This window comes from Hemiscyllium ocellatum, chromosome 2, assembly GCF_020745735.1.
Source record: "Hemiscyllium ocellatum isolate sHemOce1 chromosome 2, sHemOce1.pat.X.cur, whole genome shotgun sequence".
Taxonomy (NCBI): domain Eukaryota; kingdom Metazoa; phylum Chordata; class Chondrichthyes; order Orectolobiformes; family Hemiscylliidae; genus Hemiscyllium; species Hemiscyllium ocellatum.
The window spans coordinates 14,206,880-14,231,236 of NC_083402.1; the positions used below are offsets into that span (position 1 = coordinate 14,206,880).

Below are 24,357 nucleotides of genomic sequence, written 5' to 3' on the forward strand. Positions count from 1 at the left end.
TATGAAGTCATAGAGACGTACAGCACATAAACAGATCCTTCCGACTCGTCCATGCTGACCAGATATCCTAATCTAATCTAGTCCCATTAGCCAGCACTTGGCCCAAATCCCTCCAAACCCTTCCTATTCATATACCCATCCAAATACCTTTTAAGTGTTGTAATTGTACCAGCCTCCACCACTTCCTATGGCAGCTCATTCCATACACGCACCACCCTCTGTGTGAAAAGGTTGTCCCTTAGGTACCTTTTATATCTTTTCCTCTCACCTTAAACCTATGCCCTCTAGTTCTAGACACCCCCCACCCCAGGGAAAAGCAAATATATGGAAGGAAAGCAGAGTCTGGTAACTCTTTGTCAGATGCTGCCAGAGCTGTGGAGTTTCTCCAGAAGTTCCCGTTTTTTTTCAGAGCATCCGCAGTTCTTTGTTTTATGTTAATTTCTGAAAGTGTTGGCCTAACAAGCACACGATGCCGTGTCACTTGAGTATAGCGAGTGCCATTTGGGCTGGGCCTCTGCTGAACATATAGCCCAGTGCACAGCTCCAGGTCCACTATCAAGCTTGAATCTGTTTACCTTCTTGCATGGGATCCTCACAAAGCGCGTTCCTTATCTCCACATCTCCTCTGGGTGTGGGTGTTTTCCCATGGGAAACTTTCTCATGCTTGTGATTTTGTTTTAAATCACCTTTTGTTGCTGAAGGACATGCAGGTTGGATATAAATTGACATGTTTTGCAAAGTCAACGATCTGAGTGAGCTAGCAGGTCCAGCAGATGTACTTTGCACCATATTGTGCAGGAAAGGGATGGTAATAGTGTAGTGACTGTATCACTGGGTGAGCCAATGAGAAACTCTTAGGTTCATATTCATGGCAGTTGATGGAACGTCAATTCAGTTACTCAATCTGGAATTGAAATCTGGTCTCATTGATATGCTTAGCATGATAACTATCATTGCTTTTTGTTGCAAAAACCAACTGTTTTTATTTTTGTTTCATTTATGGAATGAGGGCATTTATTGCCCATCCCAGAGGGTAGTTAATCACACTGCTGTGGGTCTGGAGTCACATGTAGGCCAGGCCAGGTAAGGATGGCAGTTTCCTTCCCTATAATGGGGCATTAGAGAACCAAATGGATTTTGACAACAATAGATTCATGGTCATCATTAGACTCCTAATTCTGTCTTTATTTCAATTGAATTCCAAATTCAACATCTGCCATGGTGGGATTTCAACTTGGGTCCCCAGCACATTCCCTGGGGCTCTGGATTCACAGTTTAGCAATAATACCACATGGCCAATTGCCTTCACCTAAAATGGACTTTAGTGAAGAAAATTTGCCATCCTTACTTGGTTTACAGCAGGGAAACAGGCCCTTCGGCCCAACTAGCCCATGCCCCCCAGTTTTCACAAATTAAACTGGTCCCATTTGCCTGTGTTTGGCCGATATCCCTCCATACCTATCCCATCCAGGTACCTGTCTAAATGTTTCTTAAATGACAAAGTTGTACTTGACTCTACGACTACCTCTGGCAGCCCGTTGCAGACACCCATCACCTTCTGTGTGAAAAAAAAAACTGCCCTTCCAGACCCTTTTGTATCTCTCCCCTCTCACCTTAAACCCATGCCCTCCAGTTTTAGACTCCCCTAACATGGGAAAAACCTGGTTGCTATCGTGTGACAGCACTATTGATGGTGCCTATCCATCATGTTACTGATGCTTGAGAGAAGAATGATGTGGTACTAATTATTTGAGTTGGATTTGTCCTGCTTTGTGGCATTTTCCATGTCATCGCTGATGGCACAGGGTAGACACACAGTGAATTCTGGAGCACATGGGTTCAGTACTGTTGCCTCCCTTTAGTTTCCTTCATGGGAATCCATCACTGACCAGGTCAGCATTTATTGTCCATCCCTAGTCAGAGGGCAGGTAAGAGAGAACCACATGACCATGGTTCTGAGACCAGACGAGGTAAAGTCGGCAGATTTCCTTCCTTAAGGGCCTGTAGTGAACCAAATAAGAATCTTCCCCACTGCCCTGCTAATTGGTTATTAAACTCTTCATTCTAGATTTTTTTCTTTAAAACAAAATCCAGAGTTGACTCTCTGCTGTGGTGAGATGTGGACTCAGGCCCACAGACCATTAACTGGGTCCATGGATTATTAGCTGAAAATGTGTTGCTGGAAATGCGCAGCAGGTCAGGCAGCATCCAAGAAGCAGGAGAATCGACGTTTCGGGCATGAGCCCTTCTTCAGGAAAGATTCTCCTGCTCCTTGGATACTATCTGACCTGCTGCGCTTTTCCAGCAACACATTTTCAGCTCTGATCTCCAGCATCTGCAGTCCTCACTTTCTCCGTGGATTATTAGCCTGGTGATAATATCACCGGGCCATGGCTCCCACTTTTCATAGGCTTCATGGCTCCCCACGTCTTTAGCTGTTTCTTGATATTAAATGGAGTGAATTGAATTGGCTGAAGACCCTCGTTGGGCCGTATTTGGAGTATTGCGTACGGTTTTGGTCACCACCCTACTGGCAGGACATGGAAGCCTTGGAGAGAGTGCGGAGAAGGTTCACCAGGGTGTTGTCTGGTCTCGAGGGCATTGGCTGTGAAGAAAGGTTAAAAAGACGAGGATTGTGTTCACTGGAAAGACAGCAGCTGAGAGGAGACCCGATAGCGGTCTACACAATGACGAGAGGCATTGATAGGGTGGATAGTCAGAGGCTTTTTCCCAGGGTTGAGCTTTCAATTACAAGGGGACACATGGTCAAGGTGAGAGAGGGAAAGTTTAAGGGAGATGTACGAGGGAAGTTTTTCACATAGAGAGTGGTAGGGGCCTGGAACACACTGCCAGAAGATGTGGTGGAAGCAGGCACACTGGTGATATTTAAGAGGCATCTGGATAGTTACATGAATAGAGAGGGAATAAAGGGATACGGACTGAATATGGGCAGAATGTTTGTTTTTTAGTTTAGTTGGGGCATGACGATCCGCACAGGCTTGGACGGCCGAAGGGTCGGTTCCTGTGCTGTCTTTTTTTTTGTTCTTTTGTTTTTTTAAGATTGGAATCTCAATTTCTGACTAAAGGTACTTGCAAACGTAGAGCCTTTAAGATTCTTCGAATGGACCGGTGTAATATTTTTCCCAACAAGAGAGGATAAAAGTGGCTAACATGAAATAAAAACAGAAAGTGAGGGAAAAGCTCAGTGGGTCTGGCTGCATCTGTAGAGACAGAAGGAGTTCACGTAGAACATAGAACATTACAGCACAGTACAGGCCTTTCGGCCCTCGATGTTGCACCGACCTGTGGAACCAACCTGAAGCCCATCTAACCTACACTATTCCATTCTCGGTCATATGCCTATCCTGTGACCTATAAATACCCATAAAGTTAGCGAGTCTACTACTGTTGCAGGCAATGCAATCCACACCCCTACTATTCTCTGAGTAAAGACATCTGTCCTAAATCTATCGCCCCTCGATTTGAAGCCATGCCCCCTCGTGCTCATCACACCATCCTCGGAAAAAGGCTGTCACTGTCCACCCTATCTAACCTTCTGATTATCTTGTATGCCTCAATTAAGTCACCTCTCAACCTTCTTCTCTCTAACAAAAACTGCTTCAAGTCCCTCAACCTTTCCTCAAAATTCCTTCCCTCCATACCAGGCAACATCCTAGTAAATCTCCTCTGCACCCTTTCCAAAGCTTCCACATCCTTCCTATAATGCGGTGACCAGAACTGCAAGCAATACTCCAAGTGTGGCCATACCAGAGTTTTGTACAGCTACAGCATGAGCTCATGGTTCTGGAACTCGATCCCTCTACCAATAAAAGCTAACATACTGTTTGCCTTTTTTAACAGCCCTATCAATCTGGGTGGCAACTTTGAGGGATCTGTGTATCTGGACACCGAGATCTCTCTGCTCATCTACACGGTCAAGAATCTTACCATTAGCCCAGTACTCTGCATTCCTGTTACTCCTTCCAAAGGGTATCACCTCACACTTTTCCGCATTAAACTCCATTTGCCACCTCTCAGCCCAGCTCTGCTGTTTATCTATGTCCCTCTGTAACCTACAACATCCTTCGGCAAAATCCACAGCTGTACCGACCTTAGTGTCATCCGCAAATTTACTAACCCATCCTTCTACACCCTCATACAGGTCATTTATAAAAATGATAAACAGCAGAGGACCCAAAACACATCCTCGCGGTACACCACTGAACTCCAAGATAAACATTTCCCATCACCATCACCCCCTGTCTTCTTTCAGCGAGCCAATTTCTGATCCAAACTGCTAAATCACCCTCAATCCCATGCCTCCATATTTTGTGCAATAGCCTACCGTGGGGAACCTTATCAAACACCTTACTGAAATCTATATACACCACATCAACCACTTTACCCATATCTTCATATCTGAGGAACGATCACACCAGACTAGAAACATTTACTTTGTTTCTCTCATCACAGATGCTGTCAAACCTGTTGAGTTTCTCCAGCATTCTCTGTTTGTTCAGGATTTCCAGCATCCGTAGTATTTTGCTGTTATTAGGGGCTAAATAGGGCCTCATCAAAATTACGGTACCTCTGGCAGTGTAGCACTCTCTTGGTACAGCAATGGCAGAATCCCCTCCAATTTTTGCGTTGTTCAAGTCTCTGGTCTGCAAACACAACCTCAAACACTCAAGAGATGTGAGTTCCACCAGCCAGGTTCAGGCTTGCAGAGTGCTCAAGAATGTGATGGTCTAGCAGCAAGATCAACCTAGCATCTGTTTCACAACAAGCTACACTAAAGGTGCCTGAGGTGAAGACTGACGAGGTTTTGCACTTGTATGTCCTTACAGGTCAGTGGCCTGCCCACCCCAGACCTCATCTGGCAACTGAATGGAAAGCAGATCCGATCAGACAGCAGCCACAAGATGCTCGTCCGTGAGAATGGAGTTCACTCCCTGGTCATTGAGCCTGCTACTGCTAGGGATGCTGGGATGTATACATGCATTGCCACAAACCGAGCTGGACAGAACTCTTTCAGTCTCGAGCTAATTGTCGCAGGTATAACATTAGCTTCTCTCCTTTCCAACCCTCCCCAGTAGAATTCCTACAGTGTGGAAGCAGGCCATTCAGCCCATCGAGTCTTCACCAACCCTTCAAAGATCATCCCAACCAGACCCACCCCCTTACTCTGTAACCCTGTATTTCCCATGGCCAATCCACCCTGACCTGCACATCTTTGGACTGTGGGAGGAAACCCCACGCAGGCACGGGGAGAATGTGAAAACTCCACACAGACAGTCATTCGAGGCTAGAATTGAAATCGAGTCCCTGGTGCTGTGAGGCAGCTGTGCTGACCACTGAGCCACCATGCCATGAGAGAAGTAAAAGTTCCTCTACTATTTCAGAGTGCAGACTAATGTTGTACCCGACATTGAAGTATGACAGGCTGTGACGTGACCAGGTTAGAGGCTGTGAGGCACAGTGCCAACTGGAACATAGCTTTCCACGGCAGGACTAGTTTCCAACAGGGCTGACAATCCAAGCATATGGATTGGATGTTATGTGCTCATGCTAGGTGTGTTTTTGGTCTACGTGTAGGAGCGATGTTGGGGAGTGGAAGGGAAATACAGTCAATGTCCAGCTCACTCCATTCCCCCAGCTCACTCCATTCCCCCAGCTCACTCCCACGAGGATGGGGTGCTGCTGAAATCGTCAAACTGTCGACCCCTATAAATCAATAATTATAGGATCATTCATGCCTGTGAGAAGCCCATCACCCATTTGGGTCTTGGCTGAGAGCTGTGTTGGTGTTGGTTAGCTCAGTTGGCCATACCATTGGTTTGCAATGCCAACAGCACAGATTGATCCAACGTCGATAATTCACCTCTGGATGTTCGCCTTCCTTTGGGAGAGGAAATTCTCACTGTTTTGTCTGGCAGTCCCAACCTAACTGTTGAGATCTCTACCCCTGGCTGGGAATGAGGCATTGATTCATGTTCTTTCTCAAGGTGATTGGAAAATGGGCAGTAACTTGGAATGTAGTTTGATACAGCAAAGTAGGAGTCCTTTGTCTCTGAGTAAAAAATGAGGTCTGCAGATGCTGGAGATCACAGCTGCAAATGTGTTGCTGGTCAAAGCAAAGCAGGTTAGGCAGCATCTCAGGAATAGAGAATTCGACGTTTCGAGCATAAGCCCTTCATCAGGAATAAGAGAGAGAGAGCCAAGCAGGCTGAGATAAAAGGTAGGGAGGAGGGACTAGGGGGAGGGGCGATGGAGGTGGGATAGGTGGAAGGAGGTCAAGGTGAGGGTGATAGGCCGGAGTGGGGTGGGGGCGGAGAGGTCAGGAAGAGGATTGCAGATTAGGAGGGCGGTGCTGAGTTGAGGGAACCGACTGAGACAAGGTGGGGGGAGGGGAAATGAGGAAGCTGGAGAAATCTGAATTCATACCTTGTGGTTGGAGGGTTCCCAGGCGGAAGATGAGGCGCTCCTCCTCCAGCCGTCGTGTAGTTGTGTTCTGCCGGTGGAGGAGTCCAAGGACTTGCATGTCCTCGGTGGAGTGGGAGGGGGAGTTAAAGTGTTGAGCCACGGGGTGATTGGGTTGGTTGGTTCGGGCGGCCCAGAGGTGTTCTCTGAAGCGTTCCGCAAGTAAGCGGCCTGTCTCACCAATATAGAGGAGGCCACATCGGGTGCAGCGGATGCAATAGATGATGTGTGTGGAGGTACAGGTGAACTTGTGGCGGATATGGAAGGATCCCTTGGGGCCTTGGAGGGAAGTGAATGTGGAGGTGTGGGTGCAAGTTTTACATTTCCTGCGGTTGCAGGGGAAGGTGCCGGGGGTGGAGGTTGGGTTGGTGGGGGGTGTGGATCTGACAAGGGAGTCACGAAGGGAGTGGTCCTTGCGGAACGCTGATAGGGGAGGGGAGGGAAATATATCCTTGGTGGTGGGGTCCGTTTGGAGGTGGCGGAAATGGCGGCGGATGATACGTTGTATGTGCAGGTTGGTGGGGTGGTAGGTGAGAACCAGTGGGGTTCTGTCTTGGTGGCGGTTGGAGGAGCGGGGCTCAAGGGCGGAGGAGCGGGAAGTGGAGGAGATGCGGTGGAGGGCATCGTCGATCACGTCTGGGGGGAATCTGCGGTCCTTGAAGAAGGAGGCCATCTGGGCTGTGCGGTGTTGGAATTGGTCCTCCTGGGAGCAGATGCGGCGGAGACGAAGGAATTGGGAATATGGGATGGCGTGGGATCTCCCATCCACCGCCTCCAACCTCATAGTCCCACAACCCCGCACCGCCCGTTTCTACCTCCTGCCCAAAATCCACAAACCTGCCTGCCCCGGCCGACCCATTGTCTCAGCCTGCTCCTGCCCCACCGAACTCATCTCCCAATACCTCGACACGGTCCTGTCCCCTTTAGTCCAAGAACTCCCCACCTACGTTCGGGACACCACCCACGCCCTCCACCTCCTCCAGGATTTTCGCTTCCCCGGTCCCCAACGCCTTATTTTCACTATGGACATCCAGTCCCTGTACACCTCCATCCCCCATCACGAAGGACTCAAAGCCCTCCGCTTCTTCCTTTCCCGCCGCACCAACCAGTACCCTTCCACTGACACCCTCCTTCGACTGACTGAACTAGTCCTCACCCTGAATAACTTCTCTTTTCAATCCTCCCACTTCCTCCAAACTAAAGGAGTTGCCATGGGCACCCGCATGGGCCCCAGCTATGCCTGCCTCTTCGTAGGATATGTGGAACAGTCCATCTTCCGCAACTACACTGGCACCACCCCCCACCTTTTCCTCCGCTACATCGATGACTGTATCGGCGCTGCCTCGTGCTCCCACGAGGAGGTTGAACAGTTCATCAACTTTACTAACACCTTCCATCCCGACCTGAAATTCACCTGGACTGTCTCAGACTCCTCCCTCCCCTTCCTAGACCTTTCCATTTCTATCTCGGGCGACCGACTCAACACAGACATCTATTATAAACCGACTGACTCCCACAGCTACCTGGACTACACCTCCTCCCACCCTGCCCCCTGTAAAAACGCCATCCCATATTCCCAATTCCTTCGTCTCCGCCGCATCTGCTCCCAGGAGGACCAATTCCAACACCGCACAGCCCAGATGGCCTCCTTCTTCAAGGACCGCAGATTCCCCCCAGACGTGATCGACGATGCCCTCCACCGCATCTCCTCCACTTCCCGCTCCTCCGCCCTTGAGCCCCGCTCCTCCAACCGCCACCAAGACAGAACCCCACTGGTTCTCACCTACCACCCCACCAACCTGCACATACAACGTATCATCCGCCGCCATTTCCGCCACCTCCAAACGGACCCCACCACCAAGGATATATTTCCCTCCCCTCCCCTATCAGCGTTCCGCAAGGACCACTCCCTTCGTGACTCCCTTGTCAGATCCACACCCCCCACCAACCCAACCTCCACCCCCGGCACCTTCCCCTGCAACCGCAGGAAATGTAAAACTTGCACCCACACCTCCACATTCACTTCCCTCCAAGGCCCCAAGGGATCCTTCCATATCCGCCACAAGTTCACCTGTACCTCCACACACATCATCTATTGCATCCGCTGCACCCGATGTGGCCTCCTCTATATTGGTGAGACAGGCCGCTTACTTGCGGAACGCTTCAGAGAACACCTCTGGGCCGCCCGAACCAACCAACCCAATCACCCCGTGGCTCAACACTTTAACTCCCCCTCCCACTCCACCGAGGACATGCAAGTCCTTGGACTCCTCCACCGGCAGAACACAACTACACGACGGCTGGAGGAGGAGCGCCTCATCTTCCGCCTGGGAACCCTCCAACCACAAGGTATGAATTCAGATTTCTCCAGCTTCCTCATTTCCCCTCCCCCCACCTTGTCTCAGTCGGTTCCCTCAACTCAGCACCGCCCTCCTAACCTGCAATCCTCTTCCTGACCTCTCCGCCCCCACCCCACTCCGGCCTATCACCCTCACCTTGACCTCCTTCCACCTATCCCACCTCCATCGCCCCTCCCCCTAGTCCCTCCTCCCTACCTTTTATCTCAGCCTGCTTGGCTCTCTCTCTCTTATTCCTGATGAAGGGCTTATGCTCGAAACGTCGAATTCTCTATTCCTGAGATGCTGCCTGGCCTGCTGTGCTTTGACCAGCAACACATTTGCAGCAGTCCTTTGTCTCTGGCTTGCTGATTCTATAGTGCTCTTCCCCCACAGCTAAAGAGATGGTCAGAGCCCCAGCATTCATCGAGAAGCTGCAGAACACTGGGGTGGCCGAGGGCTATCCGATACGGTTAGAATGTCGTGTCTCGGGTGTGCCATATCCGCAGATCTTCTGGAAAAAGGACAACGAGTCCCTCACCCAGAACACAGAGAGAGTAAGGTGAGTGAGTTTGTGATTCCTGCAGAACTGCAAATTGACTGTTCTGATGTTTGTGTGCCTTTAAGGGGGTATATAGACTCAAGCATTATAGACAAGGACCTTCAGCCCATTGAGTCAGCACCAACCTCACTTCCCAGCACTTACTCGTCATTCGTGTACACGAGGGTTTCCTTTCTGAGAAACTCCACACGTGATGAAATTTGTCAGTGCGGAGCTCATTACAAATATGTTAAACATCATGGATACGGGAGTTCAGCCCATAGATGCTGTTTTCTGTTGTTATTTATTTTTGACGTGGATAGGTACATTCGTGATTTAGTGGATATGGAGGATTTACTGCACATTAAACTGCTGGAATCAAACCCCGACCCAAGGAAAAAGATCCTGATTATTCTCCTTATCCATGCCCCTTATGATTTTATAAACCTCCATAAGGTCACCCTTTAATCTCCTACACTCCAGTGAAAGAAGTCCCAGCCTACCCAGCCTCTCCTTATACCTCAGACCTTTCATTCCTGGCAACATCCTGGTAAATCTATAATGAACCCTCTCCACCTTAATAATATCCTTCCTACAACAGGGTGACCGGATCTAGACACAGTACTCCATAAGAGACCTCACTAATGTCCTGAACAACCTTAAGATAACATTCCAACTCCTCATGGTCTGAGCAATGAAGGCAAGCGAGCTAAACACCTTCTCAACCACCCTGTCATGGAGCCAGAGGACTCTAAACTAATACACACCCTTTTAGTTAACTTATAAAACTGAATCGAATTATAATCCGCAGGAGGTAATTTATTTTCCGGGTGATGGATCAATGCGCTTTTTTTGATCCTTCCAGAGATGACAGTTCAAAGACTCGAGATGCTTTGTGGTGAATCTGCAGCTTCTCGTGTTAAGTAGCGATTAATCCATACACCAGAGAACAATGGTTCCTTCTTTTGCACTGACAAAAGACAGTTTTGTTTTAACTTTAAAAATTCCCTGCCCATTACCAGATAAATTGAATGGCTAGGTTCATGTCTTCTGTAAACAATCAAATTCCACCGATTCCAACTCCCTGCTCAACTGTAACCCTTGACTACAGCAGCCCTTCATCAGATGAGAAGCGAATGAGTTTATTTAAACTCTTCAATTTTGAAGCTGTAGCCATTGAAAGATAAAAATGATAGCCAAGGCTTCTCTTTTAGAAAAGGAACATTGGTGCGAATAACATTTCTGTTACTAAAACACACCCATTTTTCTACTTTGTACTGTACGTCCCGATGCACGTGTAGTCATTATCAACTGTAACTTTCAACATGGCATCTTCCTCACTATCCACTGCACCACCAATGTTCACATCATCTCACTAACTATATCTCCTACGTTCACATCTAAATCTTGTATATAAATGACAAAAAAACCAGTGGACCCAGCACCCAGTCCTTGTTGCACAACGCTGGTCACAGGCTTCCATTCTGAAAGGCAACCGTCTACCATCACCCTCTGCCTCCTACCATCAAGCCAATTTTGTATCCAAATGGTTAGCTCTCCCTGGATTCCATTTGATCTAACCTCGCTAAGCAGTCTAACTTGTCAAATGCCTTCTTAAACTGCATTGCCAAGTTCTAGATTCCCACTCCCCACCACATTCCCTCCACCACCATAAGGAGAAACATGCTTCTGGTATTCATCCCATCATATCCTCCCAGGATCTTATTTACTTCAATAAGAATTGTAAACTATGACATTCTAACAGGATTTGACAAGAAGGATGTTACCAATGAGTGAGGAGTCAAGAACCAGGGGTCACAGTCATAGAACATTACAGCGCAGTACAGGCCATTCGGCCCTCGATGTTGCGCCGACCTGTCATACCAATCTGAAGCCCATCTAACCTACGCTATTCCATGTACGTCCATATGCTTGTCAAAGAATACAGGGTAGTACACTGAGGACTGAGATAAGGAGAAATGTCTTCACCCAGAGAGTGGGGAGTCTGTGGAATTCTCTGCCATGGAAAGTAGTTGAGGCCAAAACATTGAATATTTTCAAGAAGGAATTAGACACAGTACTAAAGGGGTCAGTGGGTGTGGGGAGAAAATGGAAATTGGATGATCAGCCAAAATCATGTTGAATTGGCAGAAAAGGCTTGAAATTCCCTCTAAAGCTACAGTACTATTACCTTCCACACCATTTGCAATAAGCACCAATATTCTACTTATTTATTATTCACTCCCTCAATGCTCACTCTATAATCAATTTATAATCCGCAGGAGGTAATTTATTTGCCGGGTGATGGATCAATGCGTTTTTTTTATCCTTCCAGAGAAGACAGTTCAAAGACTCGAGATGCTTTGTGGTAAATCTGCAGCTCCTTGTGTTAAGTAGCGATGAATTCATCCACCACAGAACAGTGTGTGGCAGATGGAGCTTCAGTTTAATGTCTGATCTGAAAGATGGCACCTTCAGACAGTGTAGCACTTCCTCAGTGTGACATTAAGACTTGTTGGTCTCTTCTAGTGATTTATAAGTTTGATTGTGTTACCCCAGTGGACTGAAACCTGCATTCTCCACTGAATTAGAATTTTGACAACAATTAAGGGCTCTCATGTCCTTATTAACCTTCTAATCATGAGCCAGAATTCTGTTCTCAGTGTTAAAAAGTGGAGATAGAGGCACTGTAAATGGCAAAAGAAAGATTGTGATGTGGAGGTGTCCATGTGGGACTGGGGTGGACAAAGTCAGGAGTCACATGACACCAGGTTGTAGTCCATCAGGTTGATTTAAAATCGCAGGTTTTCGGAGTGCTGCCCCTTCATCAGGTTGCCAGTACAGCGGATACATAGGACAAAGAATTTATAAGTAAAAGATCAAAGTGTCATACAACTGATGCGATGTATTAGACAAATCTTGATGGCTAGATTAGAGTGGTGCAGGAAAAGCACAGCAGGCCAGGCAGCATCCGAGGAGCAGGAAAATCGACGTTTCAGGCAAAAGAAATCTTGATGGCTGTTGAGTCTGTAATCACTTAGAATGGAGATGTGGGTTTTGATTGATTAATATGTAAATTTCAGAATTTATTTCGTCACAGCTCTGAGAAGGTTTTATCAGTATATAAAAAAGGGTGACATCTCAGCTCAGACAATGCATTAAAGATGTGAAGTTAAAGTCTGCCTGTATCCCAATCTGGAGTCAGACTGGTTTTATTTCCAAAGAAGGAATTTATAAAATGTCACGTTGGAAGAAAATGCTGTTCGTGCCAGCTGAAGAAGGGCAATTGGAAGCTTTACAGGTGCATAATAACAGGTCTTAAGATCATCAATAGGCCATTCAGCCCATCCAGTCCACTTCACTTTCAATGAGATCATGACAGATCTGATAATCCTAAACACCACTTGCCTAGATTATCCCCATACACCTTAATGATTCCCTTAATTATTGGAAACCTGCCCACAGGTATTGCCAAGTTGTCCAAATGGGCTGTTTCTGTGCTTTCAGTTTGATGTAAAGTTGAGTGATTCCTCGCTGAAGTTCCTCGCTAAAGTCTGAGTGACCTGAATCTGCCTTTAATTTCTCAGCATGCACCATGATAACAAAGGTTACATCTGCCTGCTCATTCAACCAACCACGAAGGAGGATGCTGCCTGGTATACTGTATCAGCTAAAAATGAAGCCGGAATAATATCCTGTACAGCCAAGCTGGATATTTACTGTGAGTCAAACCCTTCCTGTTGAACGCTCATTCACTTTCGCCCTCACTCCTTTATGGGATACGGGCATCACTGGAAGGGTCAGCATTTGCGGCCCATCTCGGATTGCCTTTCACCTGAGGGGTTTGATCAGAGGGTAATGAAGATTTCAGCATATCACAGTGTCTCTGGAAGGTCAGATCAGGACAGCAGATTTCCTTCCTTGAAGGGATTAGTGAAACAAATATTTAACAACCACTGATGGCAGCTTCCTCATCACCATGACTGAAGCTAATGTTACATTTCACACTTAGTAACAGAGTTTAAACTCTAACCAGTTGCCATCTTGGAGTTTGAACCCATGAGTATTAGCCTGGGTCTGTACAATTACCAAGCAAAAGTGAGGACTGCAGATGCTGGAGATCAGAGTCGGGAGTGTGGTGCTGGAAAAGCACAGCCAGCCCGGCAGCGTTTGAAGGGGCAGGAGAATCAAAGTTTTGAAACGTCAATTTTCCTGCCCCTCAATGCTGCCTAACTTGCTGTGCCTTTCCAGCACCACACTCTTTGACTATACAATTATCAGCCCACAGTTATTACTGCTACATCATCATATACCCCCTGAAAGCAGATACTTTCTACCCATCTGAGGAGAAAACAAGAAAAAAGGAGCTTGCATTTTTAGAAGAGACCGAGCCTCAGTTAACATCTCATTTGAAAGACTGCACCTCCAATACTGCAGCACAGCATCAGTACGGCTTTGGAGCAATGACATTGATTTTGTGCTCCACATTCTGAATGCATGAGCTTCTGGATTTGTATAGCACCTGGTAAATCCTCAGGCTGTCTCAAAGCACTGCTATACCCAATGAGGTACAAAGGTGTAGAAAGATGATTACTAGAGTGGGCGGCACGGTGGCACAGTGGTTAGCACTGCTGCCTCACAGCGCTTGAGACCCGGGTTCATTTCCCGACTCAGGCGACTGACTGTGTGGAGTTTGCACGTTCTCCCCGTGTCTGCGTGGGTTTCCTCCGGGTGCTCCGGTTTCCTCCCACAGTCCAAAGATGTGCGGGTCAGGTGAATTGGCCATGCTAAATTGCCCGTAGTGTTAGGTAAGGGGTAAGTGTGGGGGTATGGGTGGGTTGCGCTTCGGCGGGTCGGTGTGGACTTGTTGGGCCGAAGGGCCTGTTTCCACACTGTAAGTAATCTAATCTAATCTAGAGAGACCTGATTGGAAAGCCCAGAATTGAGTTTAACATAAGACCAACGACACTGGCAGATTGTTCTGTTGCTTAGCATCTATCCCAATGTCCGAACATGCCTTACAGATGTTAAATCTGTTTGATGTGTGGTGACGGTTATGGATGCAATGTCTTGACTGCGGTGGTCCAGAAATGACTGTCAAGCCTTTGTCAAAAGCACAACGTTTCCTCTCAGCATTAATAATGCATTGCAATTTAGGGGGAAGGCTGGTGTTGGTGTAGAGGTAATGTTCCAGAGCTAGATACCCAGCAGCCCCCCTGGGCTAACGTCCTGAGGACATGACCTCAGATCCCACCACAGCAGCTGCTGGGATTTGAGGTCAGTTAAATAATCAAGCATTGAAAGCTAAATAGTGACCATAAAACTACACATCTAGTTCACCAGGAAGGAAATCTGCTGCCCTTGTGGGTAGCACGGTGGCTCAGTGGTTAGCACTGCAGCCTCACAGCACCAGGGTCCCAGGTTCAATTCCAGCCTGAGTCTGTGTGGAGTTTGCACATTCTCCCCGTGTCTGCGTGGGTTTTCCTCCGGGTGCTCTGGTTTCCTCCCACAGTCCAAAGATGTGCAGGTTAGGTGAATTGGCCAGGCTAAACTCCTTATAGTGGTAGGTGCATTAGTCAGGGGGAGATGGGTCTGGGTGGGTTACTCTTCGGAGGGTCGGTGTGGACATGTTGGGCCGAAGGGCCTGTTTCCACACTGTAGGGAATCTAATCTAACCTGGCCTGGCCTTCCTGTGACTGCAGAGCCACAGCAATGCAGTTGACTCTGAAATACGTCATGGACTTCTCAGGTAATCCGTGTCCAATGAAAGATCAAAGGTTAAATACTATCCCAACCAATGATGTGAGCTCACTCTTCTACAATGTGGACAGTCTGCTCGTGCTTTCGGACCAGGTAGCTCTGTTGATTGGTTGGCTGGTTTGCAATGCATAGAGATGCTCCTGGTGCAGGTACAGGTGCTGTGCCAATAGAGGTCTCTATAATGAGAGAGAAGCCTCTAGAAATACAGCAACTCGTGCGAAGCAAAGCCTTGCATTTATAGAGCTCCTCTCATCACCTCTGGGAGTCCCAGAGAGCTCTGCAGAAGGCGGGGAGACGGTTTTTTTTGGATGTTTTCTGATGTCCTTCTTTTCCTGTTTTCTAACCTGCAGCCCCTCAGTGGCACCAAACCCCCAGCTCCAAACCAAAGAAGGTGCGGCCTTCCGCCAGTCGCTACGCTGCACTGACCGACCAAGGACTCGACATCAAGTCGGCATTCCTGCCTGAGGCGAACCCCACCCATCTTGGCCCCCAGTCTGACCTGGTGGAGAGCGACGACCTGTAGCTAAACCCTCAGTGGGAGAGAGAGCAATGCGGAGGTTTCAGGGTTTCAGGCAGATGGGGGAGAAAACTGCCTCACGTCAGGAGCAAGTACATCCAGACCATCAGGGCCACCAAGTCCATACACACTGAAAGCTTATCCAAACATATATATATAAAATATATATATATATACACATACTTTTTTTTTAATGTGCAACAATACAAGAACCTTAAGCATGAGATAAGATGAAGAGATTTTGAACTGAAAACAGGGAGGAGGCATTGGTATTCAAGCGAGCATTGGATAGAATTGGATTTGACACATGCACATATTCTGATATCCATGTGCCACCTTGCATGGCCGGATTATAAAGTAGGTATTCTGCTACACAATGGCTACCATTTATTATAAACCATTATATACACATTGTTAAAGAATATATATTCTGGAAAATCAGCATCACCTAAGTGCCTGAGCTGAAACTGTATGATTCAGGTTGCCTTCAGACTTGAGAGCATGATGTATTCTGTTTGTGATAATGTTCTGTGGGAAGGGGGAGGAGGGGATTTGGGGCAGGTGGGAGGGTGGGGAACAGTGTTGGGTTTTTTTCTCTTTGGAAATGGATTGCAGTAAGGGACAAGATGTGTGGTCATGTGTGCCTCTGAAGGCTGCATTGCTTTCTGGGAGTCCTGATTGACATCAAACTGTCTCTCAAGGCACGGGGTGGGGCTGTCCTGTCAACACATATGGTGAAAGAACACATTGAGGCTGTTAGTGCGGCCTTTGGCAGACTATAGTGTGTGGCTCCACCAACCTCACTCGAGTCCTCGCTGTCTCCTTCTCATCTTCTCTTAATTCGAGCTGCTGAAGTCACAGATCGCAGTGACAGTTTTGGCAAGGCTCTTTGAAAGCAGAAATGTTAACCCAGTTGGCCACCAGTGTAGCACTTTCACTGGTTAGATTTGAGCCAAGTGTGATGTTTAGCAGCCTATAGAGGCCGAGCAATATTTGAGGTGAACCATACCATAGCAGAACGGTTGTGGTGTTTGTCTCTGGAAGAGCTGGTAACAGGTCTCGCAGTATTGAGTTATGTGACAATGAGGTATTGGGGTGGCTCTGTGTGAGTGAGGGTATGAGCTCTGAGCGCTTCCTCTGAGGCAGCTGATATGGCAGCACTGCTAACTCTTCGTTCACCAGGCGTTGGCCAACGCTCTGACTCAGGGTGAGGCTCTACCTCAACCCACGGCCTTTCCTTGCAATTGGATTGATCTGTACGCAGAGGATGGTGTGTGTGTGTGTGTGTGTGTGTGTGTGTAATGAGCTGCCAGGGGAAGAGGTAGAGACTGGTACAGTTACAACATTTAAAAGATACATGGATAGGAAAGGTTTCGAGGGAAATGGGCCAAACACAGGCAAATGGAACGAAGGCTATTTGACCTTTTGACCTTTGAGTCCCACTCATGACCCAGTGCGGGCGTGGCTTCCAGTTGAAGAAGCCAAGCAGAAACCATCACTGATAGACAGGAAATGGAGGTAGGGTCAGTCCTCTCATTGCTGTCAATCTCCTCCATAGCTAGTTTGACTTCAACTGCTGTGTGTCTCTCCTTAAACATCATTTTTTTAAAACTTAAATCCCAGGAAGACTTTGGGAGTTTTGTTGCCTACAGAGCTCCTTGATATGGTTTGGTTGTTTTACCGAGGAAGCAAACTTCAGGTTGAATGTAGCAGTTGATTTTGGGAGATGGGCTGTTGTTAGTGCCTTTTAATTGCCTTTTCCAATTTGGCATCTGGATGGTATGAGAAGGTGTCAGTGGTTTGAGTTTGTCGACTGGGATAGTTAGTAAACAGGCGGACACATTGAAGGCGATGAGATCTCACACTGTGGTTGCCACATTCACTTCCCTGGGCACAGTTTGTCATCGTGAAGTGATTTGGGAGCCAAAGTTAATCACACATAAGCTGTGACAGGAAGTCTAGCCTAATGCATTGCGTTAAAAGGATAACATTGTATTTAGAGTTAATTGGACAGGAGGCAACAGACACACAATCAAACACATACACACAAACACACCACTCCCGGAATGCATTCCTGGCTTCAGGTTTCTTTAACCAAAAACAATATGTGAATAAGATGGGCGTAAATTGCGTTTTAATCATCATTTGTTTGATTGCAGTGGTGATGAGGCAAGTAGGAACATGGCCACCCAGACTGGTTTCAGACCCAGTCAACCACGGCCTTTCCAAGTAATATATAGATGGCACACCAGAGTAGGTTGATACGTGCTGGAACCAGCTGCCTGGTGCTCAACGCTCTGTCAATCCTCTCGTGCCCACATCCTGATTGCTTTCCATTCGCCAACCCCAGTAACGTAGCCTCACCAGCGAGGGGTTGGTGGGGGGGCGGTGGGGAGGGAGGAAGAATCCTGAAGGTCCTCTCAGAGAGGCAGCTGGCTCAGGGGACAGCAGCGGTCAGGCAGGGCAGAGGGAATGAGTAGGAGGACATTGGGAGCTGGCGGTCATTTTGTCCTACGGTGAAATGGACTTACCGCTGAAGCAAACTGAAAATAGCCCACTCCACGTTGGCGACTTGAAATATGCAAGTGTTAAGTGTCTAAACTTAGCTCAGACCTTCTGATTAATCCACCTTTGTTTTTGTTTTTGTTGTTTGAGGTATTATGTTGAAAGAATTGAATCTATTGCTATCTGGTACTGTATAGCCCAGCATTTTAACTCCACAATACTATATAGAGAGATTCTGTAAGCCTAGGCCACTGGTTTAGCTAATTGTTTTAAAGTTAACATTAGGGTTGAGGCTGCAACTCAGTGGTTGGGAACCAGGAGGATGCAAGTGGCATCAGTGCAGGTGGAAGTACTATCCCTGATGGTGCCTTTTGCTACAGCGTCTGTGATTCTCTTCTTCGAATCTTGTATCTGCATCCAAGTTTTTGAATGTAGCTGTGTATTCTTGCGAGCTTCACTTTAACCTGGGCTGACACTGCTCACCTCCTCAATACTGGGGCATATTTTTAACGCAAATGCTTTTTTTTCCCCTGTAAAGTTATTCCCGAACGCGAACCATTTTTTCTTGGATTGTTCTACTGAGATTTTCCTCTTGGGGTTTATAAATGTAATAAAAATGTTGGAACAATTTGAGTCTCGGTGCCTTGTTTTCCAACATAGAGCTGAGCACCTAGCTTTGGCTGTCGTTCAGCTCCTCACGAAACAGATCGCCAAATAATGTCCCAGATTTTACCCACAGACATATCGCGCCCGTGCTCATTGGAATTTAGAAGAATGAGAGATGACCTTATTGACAAATTCTTCGAGCACTTGACAGGGTAGATGCAGAAACATTGTTTCCCCTTGTGGGAGAGTCTAGGACCAGATGGCATCATCTCAGAGTAAAGGGTGATGCATTTAAGACAGAAATGAGGAGAAAATTCTCTTCTCAGCGGGAAATGAATCCATGGAAGCCTTATGTCCATCTGCCTCTGTTGAGGTTTACCAGCGGTGAGGTAAGAATTGAACCCCTTAAGTGACCGGTAATGGTGTCTGTGGTCTCCTTCCACTGACATTGGGGTGAAAGACAGCATGGTGGTTCAGAGGTTAGCACTGCTGCCTCACATTGCCAGGCACCCAGGTTCGATTCCTGCCTTGGGCGAATGTCTGTGTGGAATTTGCACATTCTTCCTGTGTCAGCATGGGTTTCCTCCCATTGTCCAAAGATCTGCAGGTTAGGTGGATTGGCCATGCTAAATTACCCTGCAGTGGTCCAGGGATGTGCAGGCTCTGTAATCCTGCATTTCCCATGGCCATGGGTGGATTGGCCATGGGAAATGCAGGATTACAGAGCTAGCAGAGCAGGTGGGAAGCTCTTCGGAGGGTTGATATGATCTTGATGGGCTGAATGGCCTATTCTAAGAGAGGTCCCCAGATGGGGAGGGGTGCGGTAGGGGACAATTTCTTTTCATTTTTATTCACGCATGGATGGTGGGCGTCACTGACTGCAACGATATTTATTGCCCATGCCTACCTGCCCTTAAGAAGGTGATGGTGAGCTACCTTCTTGAACCACTGCAGTTCCTGGGATGTCGACTCACTCACAGTGAGGTAGTTCCAGGACTTCGACGGAACGGCGATATTATTTCCAATCCGGAATGGTGTCTTGGAGGGGAATTTGTACCTTGCTCTTCGAGGGTGGTACGGTTGGTGAGTGCTGTTAGAGGAGCGCCCCCTACTGAACAGAGACATTCGCGGTGAATACCTCTCCCCCACTGTCACCACCACCTCCCTCCCACAGCTTCACAATCACCATCCTGCCCTTTCACTGGGGCCTGACTTGCCCCTTCTAGCCCTCCAACTCACATCAACCCGATGTAGAAGCAAGGCCACTCAGGGCCCCAAACCTGCCCACCATTCAATAAGGTCATAGCTGATGTTGTTACTGCCTCAGCCTCCCCTTCCTGCCTGTCCTCATCCACCCCAGACACCCAGAACCCTTGAGTCCTTTTGATTTATTTCAAAGAGAATGCAGTATAAAAATAAGGAAGTTTAGTTAAAACTACACAAGGCACTAGTCAGATCAGAAACGGAATAATGTGTACAGTTTGAGTCCCTCATCTAAGGAGAGACGTACCAGCATTGGAGACAGTGCAGAGAAGGTTCACTAGGCTGATACTGTCTTACGAGGAGAATTTGAGTAGATTGAGTACGTACTCATTGGAATTTAGAAGAATGAGAGATGACTTTCTTGAAAGATTCTTCGAGCACTTGGCTGGCTAGATGCAGAAACGTTGTTTCCCCTTGTGGGAGAGTCTAGGACCAGAGCATCATTACCTCAGAGTAAGGGGTCACCCATTGAAGACAGAACCGAGGAGAAAATTCTTCCTTCAGAGGGGAGTGGGATTCTTTACCGCGGAAGGCTGTCGAGGCTGGGGCTTTCAGGATATTGAAGGTCAGGATAGATTTTTAATCGGGAAGGGAATCAAAGGTTGTGAGAAAAAGGCAAGAAAGTAGAAGTGAGGATTATCAGAACAGCTGCAATCTCAGTGAATGGAAGGGCAGATTTGATGGGCTGAATGGCCTACTTCTGTTCCTGTTAAATTCAAGTCCCTTCTCAAGTAATGGTGTGAAACTCGTTAACTAAATGCAAGCAAGGAAGGCTAGAAACTGCTTTGGGTAATAGGACCCTCTCGTTCTCTTTCTGCAAGTGATTGAATCAAATTCATACCCCTGCATTGATCCCACCTCAGTCTCTCTTTCTCCCTGGACGGATGTATTGGGAAGGTGGGGATGGATGGGCGAGGAGAGATTGGAGGCCAGGAATACAGGGGTGTCAGGACAAGTAAAGGCTATCTCAGAGATGTCTTTAATCCTCCCTCTCCCAATCCTCTTGGATTGACTTCAATATAGAGTCATTCAGATGTACAGCATGGAAACAGATCCTTTGATCCAACTCGTCCATGCCAACCAGGTATCCTAAATTAATCTAGTCCCATTGACCAGCACTTGGTCCATATCCCTCCAAACCCTTCCTGTTCATATACCCATCCAGATGCCTTTTAAATGTTGCAACTACCTCCACCACATCCTCTGGCAGCTCATTCCAGACATGTACCACCCTCTGTGTGAAAAAGCTGCTGATCTTCTGCAATATGTAGCAATCTCACTTTAGTACACTGATCTGAGAAGTCTTTAATCCAGTGGAAATATAAAGCAGACTGAGAGAGAGAGAGACACACACACACAAACCAAAGTTCCTACAGCTGCTAACACAAGAAACTGACACTGATGGTTCACTCCTCTGAGCAACAAGGTGGGTGCAGAGCTGCCTGTTGTCCAGGTGTAGTCGGTATTCTCACTATCCCCTTTGAAATGTCCTTAAATCATGGAGATTTCCTGGAGTGGTATGTTTCACACCAACCTGCGGCCAGGCAGTTGGAAGGCTCCTCATACAACATCCCAAAAGCAATCCCTCCAAATTCTATACCTCCATTTTCAGTTTTTTCAGTAGTGTGCCTGTAGGTCACACAACCTCCAACAGTATACAGAGTCAGAGAGATTTGCAGCACAGAAACAGATTCTTTGGTCCAATTATCCATGCTGACCAAATATCCGAAATAAATCTCATCCCATTTGCCAGCACTTGGCCCATATCTCTCTAAACCCTTCCTATTCACATACCCATCCCGATGCCTTTTAAGAGTTGTAATTGTACCAGCCTCACCACTTCCTCTGGCACCTCTTTCACTCAGAAGCTGGTACGTGTATGGAATAAATTGCCTCTAAGATCCCTTTTAAATCTTTCCCCCTCACCTTGAACCTATGCCCTCTAATTTTGGACACCTCTATCCTGGGGAAAAGACCTTGTCAAGTTACCCTATCTAACCCCCTTATGATTTTATAAACCTCTCTAAAGTTATCCCCCCCCCCCCACCACCAATATCTAAGTGCTTTTCAAATACTGAGTCTTTTATTTATTTCTTTATTTACATGCTGTGGTTGTCTCCGAATATGGCAATACCTATTGACCAAAATATAGTTAAGGATCAACCAGGGTGGCACGCTGGTTAGCGCTGCTGCCTCACAGCGCCAAGGAACTCAGGTTTAATTCCACCCTCAGGGGTCTGTCTGTGTAGAGTTTGCACATTCTCCCTGTGTGGGTTTCTTCCAGGTGCTCTGGTTTCCTCCTACTGTCCAAAGATATACAGACTGGGATGCAGGACAGCAGATTCCTTCCCTCAAGAGCCTTGGTGGATCAAGTGGATTCCCTTTCCCAACAATTAACTCAAAATTCCAGATAGATTTTTTTATTTAATTGGATTCAAATTCCATTAACATTGAATCCTTCCATCTTGACTTTAAATCCATGCCTTGATTATTTTTACATTAACATTATCTGCTCTAGTCACTTGTCACCATCCTCTTGTAAATGCATTCACAATTTTGTTATGACACGGGGTAAACCCCTCTGCTCATTTAAACCCAACACACAGAGAAGCTCACCCTCCACCGTAATCTGTTAAATTTCAAGGGGCACTGAGCCATCCCAGACGATAAAATAAAATAAATAAAAATTAACGATGTATTTGTGAGTTTTGAGAAGATTTGTAGCTCAGGTTGAGGTTCTGGGTGTAGGTTTGCTCGCTGAGCTGGAAGGTTCATTTCCAGACGTTTCGTCACCCTACTAGGTAACATCTTCAGTATAAGGATACTAGTGAGACAGGGTCATGTCATTTTGTGGCTAGAATGGTGGTATCCTTACATACAGATAAGGAAGGGCACCACTTCGACTGGGACAACACTTCCATCCTAGGACAAGCCAAACAAAGGCACAGACGAGAATTCCTAGAAGCATGAAATTCCAACCAGAACTCTATCGACGAACACATCGAGTTAGACCCCATCTACCAACCCCTGAAAAAAAGGAACAGGAAATGACATCATCAGCCCAAAGACACCCAAACATATAAATAGAAAGCAGGAATCAGCAGCAGTGCTTTGTCTGGAGGCTCACTGAAGATATTACCTAGTAGGGTGACGAAACGTCTGGAAATGAATCTTGCAGCTCAGTGAGCAAACCTACATCCTTAACAATTTCATTTTTTAAGTCCAAAAGTGAACATTAAAACAACAACTCCTTTCACTACAACCTTTTACCTCCCACTCTGCAATACTGGTCCGATTAAATAAAAACCCCGAAACATCGGATCATTTCCTTGGTTTCATGTCATCAAAACATTAAATTTGATTGGATTTTGATATCTGGGGCATAGTAGGCCATTCGGACCTTCGAGCCTGCTCCACTTTTTAATATGAGCATGGCTGATCATCCAACTTAGTCCCATGTTCCTCCTCTCTCCCCATACCCCTTTACTCTAAGAATTATATCTAACTCCTTTCCGAAATGGCCAGAGAAGGCAGAGGGTAGGTTGTGTTGAGAAGGTCAGTCATTGAACTTGAACATTGTTGAAAAAAGAAGCATATTGTAGAAGCTTTTTGTCTTGTACTCATCAGGACACTTTGCAAGAAATACCAACGTATTATTGGCTCAGCTGGCATTTTTTTACCCAGAGGGCATTTAAGAGTCACCCACATTGAACAGGAGTAACCTGTAGGCCAGATTTGCTTCCCTAAAGAACATTAATGAACCAGATGAGTGTTTCCAACAACTAACAATGGTTAACATTAAGCCAGTTCTTTATTCTAGAGTTTACTGAATTCAAATGTCACCATCCGCCAAACTGGGATACAAGCCCACATCCCCCACAGGATTAGCCTGTTCCCTTAGATTACAGCCCAGTGAGATGACCACTACGTCACGCTACATGCAGGACACAGGTCTTAACTGCTTTTACTACATTATCAACCAAGGAACATGACCAATCCAGGGCAGAAAATGTTCATGGAAGGTCCCGTGCTGCGAGGAACAAAAGTAGGGGTAGGGTTCGGAAAAATCTCAGGACAATAAATGAAAGTAACTTCTGGCTCAGCCTCTATCATGACAATTGACAGGGCAGGCTTGAGGGGCCGAATGGTCTTCTAGTTTCGCTGTCTCCCAGGACTTTGTTTTGTGAGGTTGGGGTCAGAGATAGTCTCAGGACAGGATCACGGCCCAGTAAAGGGAAGACAATTCGACAGATGCGATTGCCCCTTGGCTACTCCAGGGGGTGCTCTGTATGGAGTCCCTGCTGCTTCATCTCATTATATAAGGAAGAACACCTTACAGTTACCTAGCG

The 24,357-nt window shown here is 46.9% G+C and overlaps 1 protein-coding gene across 3 annotated transcripts in view; it reads left to right on the forward strand.

The window, feature by feature from the left end:
• The window catches only part of palld (palladin, cytoskeletal associated protein), a 243,012-nt gene extending 226,839 nt beyond the window's left edge, over positions 1-16,173 (forward strand). For all 3 annotated transcript variants that reach the window (XM_060834813.1, XM_060834829.1, XM_060834821.1), the window contains 4 exons: positions 4,848-5,055; positions 9,213-9,378; positions 12,945-13,078; positions 15,468-16,173. In XM_060834813.1, coding sequence (XP_060690796.1) covers positions 4,848-5,055; positions 9,213-9,378; positions 12,945-13,078; positions 15,468-15,640 — 681 coding nt within the window. In that variant the 3' untranslated portion in view covers positions 15,641-16,173. The remainder of the gene's footprint in view (positions 1-4,847; positions 5,056-9,212; positions 9,379-12,944; positions 13,079-15,467) is intronic.
• The last annotated feature ends 8,184 nt before the right edge of the window (positions 16,174-24,357 follow it).